This window comes from Bison bison, unplaced genomic scaffold, assembly GCF_000754665.1.
Source record: "Bison bison bison isolate TAMUID 2011002044 unplaced genomic scaffold, Bison_UMD1.0 scf7180017858625, whole genome shotgun sequence".
NCBI lineage: Eukaryota > Metazoa > Chordata > Mammalia > Artiodactyla > Bovidae > Bison > Bison bison.
This window is the reverse complement of record NW_011489197.1, coordinates 34,976-37,798: the sequence shown is the minus strand read 5'-3', so window position 1 is coordinate 37,798 and position 2,823 is coordinate 34,976. Positions and strand designations below refer to the sequence as shown.

General features: G+C 59.0%; 1 protein-coding gene across 1 annotated transcript in view; it reads left to right on the top strand.

Annotated features, from left to right (window-relative positions):
• The window catches only part of LOC104979906 (plasma membrane calcium-transporting ATPase 3-like), a gene marked incomplete at both ends in the record, with an annotated part of 9,068 nt that overhangs the window by 949 nt on the left and 5,296 nt on the right, over nt 1-2,823 (top strand). Inside the window, one exon of the mRNA XM_010828460.1 lies at nt 50-181. Coding sequence (XP_010826762.1) covers nt 50-181 — 132 coding nt within the window. The remainder of the gene's footprint in view (nt 1-49; nt 182-2,823) is intronic.

Sequence of the window (2,823 nt, the reverse complement as noted above, 5' to 3'; positions counted from 1 at the left end):
TTCCTCCTGTCCTCCTGGCCATCACGACCCTCACTGCCAGGCTTTCTAGGTAGAACACACGGCAGCCAGCCAGCCAGAGTTGGACCAGGTGAGGAAGGTGGACGATGGCAGAGCCTCGGGGGCATGGCGGCCATGGCCCAGTTCAGACCTCCCAGGCGTGCTGGAGCCCCCTTGTCCTCTGGTGCTGGCGCCCTTCAGGAGGCTCTGTACTGCCCTCTGGAAGGTCCCCTCTGGCTTGGCATCCATGCCTGGCTCAGGTTCTGCTCTCCCAGGGGAGAGAGGGCAGCAGGTAGAACCCTGATGGCTGCCAAGGCTAGCAGAAGTGATGGACCAGAGGGGATGATGAGGAGGGGAAGGAGGAGCCAGGGACAGCTGACTGGGCTCTGGTTCAGAGAACTGGGTACATGGTACTTGGGGAGCGCTGGGAGAGAGGAGGACAGTTGTCAGCTGAAGCTTTGATTGGGGCTGAGTGGGGTTCCGGACATCCCTATGGAGAGGTCACATGGTTAGGTGGAAAGCTCAGAGCAAAGGTCCTGGCCAGAGGGACATTGTCCAGAAGTGACTTTACATGACTTAGGGTCATGAGGGTAGCCGAGCAGACGGTGGGAGAAGCCTGCAAAGGAAAGGGCCAGGCAGGGAGGTGAAACCATGGGAAACGTGTTGGCTGGAGCAAGAGGGCGGGTGGCCCACCCCACCCTGAGCTAAGCAGGTCCTGTGGGATGGCACAGGGAGCCAGTGCTTGGAGATGACTTCACTCAGAGCTTTCTTGAACAGGAAACACACCAACAGGGTAGAAGCTAATCAGGGCCTAGAGAGGAAGAGCAATGGGGAGAGGTGCATGTCCTTCAAGATGTGAAACCCCATCTTGGAGGAAGAGAGCCTACTAGACTGGCCCTGGAGTGGGCCCAGAGAAGGTGGGCAGTGGGTGGAGCTTCCCAGGAGAGCAGGATGAGAGGGTGCCATTGAGGGTGGTAGGGCCACCCCAAGGGACCCAGAGAACAAGCCTTTCCCCTCACCAGACCAAGGAGAAACTTTGAGGCAAAGAGGAGGGCTGTGTCCAGACAGCAAGCTGAGTCCTAAGGCCATGTGGCCCTTGCCTAGACTGACGGCCTCCCCCTCTGAACAGAGCCATTCACCACTGCTGTCCCCAGTGTCAACGGCAACAGCTCTACACTTTTCTACCCAGCTATCACAGACAGAGGAAGATGAGGTTCCCAGATTCCCAGGGCCATGGCCAAGGCCATGTCCACAGCATCATAACCAGGCCATCCGGCCCTTCCACATCAGCCCCCTGGGCCAAGGAGCCCTTCCAGTTTCCCCTCATTTCCCCCATAAATATTCATTGCAAACTGAAGCTCTGGTCATCAATACAAGGTTGGAGGCCTGAGATGTATGCATACATCCTAAGACAGAACCGCAGATGCAGGTCCAAGGTGGCTTGAGACTGGGGACTGGGGTGGGGGCTAGATGGAACAGTCCAGAAGGCAAGCATGTGGGTGCGGCAAGGCCTAGACCTTTCCCTGTTGGTGCTCTTCTCAGAGACACATTAAAAAAAAAATAATAAGTCTTCATCTTAGAAAAAACCTGGATAAAATTTCCAAGAAGGTCACCACGAAGGCTCAGCCTCAGTGGCTGCCCCAGTGGGCTGAATCAGAGGGGGAGAGCGCCTTCGAGGCAAAGTAATGGGGTGCTTGTTTAAGAACCAGAAATCGCCTTGGTAAAGGGGCCCTGGGGGCAAGATGGCTCATCTCTGGCTGGAGAATGGCTACATGAGAGGCTGGGCAGCAGGTGGCACCAACACAGCCAGGACGGGGAAGCCAGGCAGGACGCCCTCCCCCCCGACCATGGGGACCAGCCAGCAGGCGGTGGCCAAGGAGGACACCCTGTGTCCCAATGGCAGGCAGGAAGACCGATGGCACTGTTAGACTTGCCAGGATGTCTGTGGGCCTGGGACAGCTGCAACCCAAAGGTGGCCTGGCAGTGGCATGTCTCTGCCCCTGGGGGATCACTTGGCCCCTGTAGGCATGCTGTATTTATGCCAGAGGGGTGCGGGGGCTCATGCAGACATGAAGCCACCAGGCATCAGTGGACCAGGGCTGTGTCCATTGGGACAGCAGGGAGGCAGGTGAGGAAGGACAGTCACCCGATGAGGGAGAGGGCACCTACAGACGGAGGGGAGCTTCCTGCTACCTGCCTGGGAGGCCAAGGGTCTTTCAGACCAGACAGGGAGCCAGCGGGGCCACAGCCACGTGGAGACAAGCAGAGGCTAGATCGAAGATCCACGTGCTCAGGCACGTCATGACCACTGGGTGACAGCAGAGAGCCAGCTACCAGACGCTTCAGAGCCAGGAGGGAACTTGCTGGGAGGGTGTCTCCAGGCAACTCCCAAGGATCCCCAAAAAGCAGAAACGGTCCTGGATCGAGGCTAAGCAAGGAGACACACACATTATGGAGGGGGCGGGATGCAATGCCCCTTCCCGGGGCTGGGGCTTCTAGGCCACTTGGCAAGATGTGTAAGGTCACTCTGTCCCAGTCCTGGATACCCATCCTCTCCCTGCTCTCTCCATGGCAGAAATCACAGCCACCACCCCCTGGTTTGGGAGGCCCTCAGCCTCCCAAGTGCCCCGATGTGCCAGGCCAGGGCTCCCCCACAGCCCACCTGGCCCAGCCTACCAGCCACCTGCCCTGAGGTCTCATGGATGCTCTGCCCCCAACCCTTGGCCCATGCTTCCCCGGCCACCACACATGTGTGTTCCGGATCACCCCTCTGTCCCCAGTGCCCAGGCCCGGTCGCCAGGCCACACCTGGGACATGGCGGGCTCT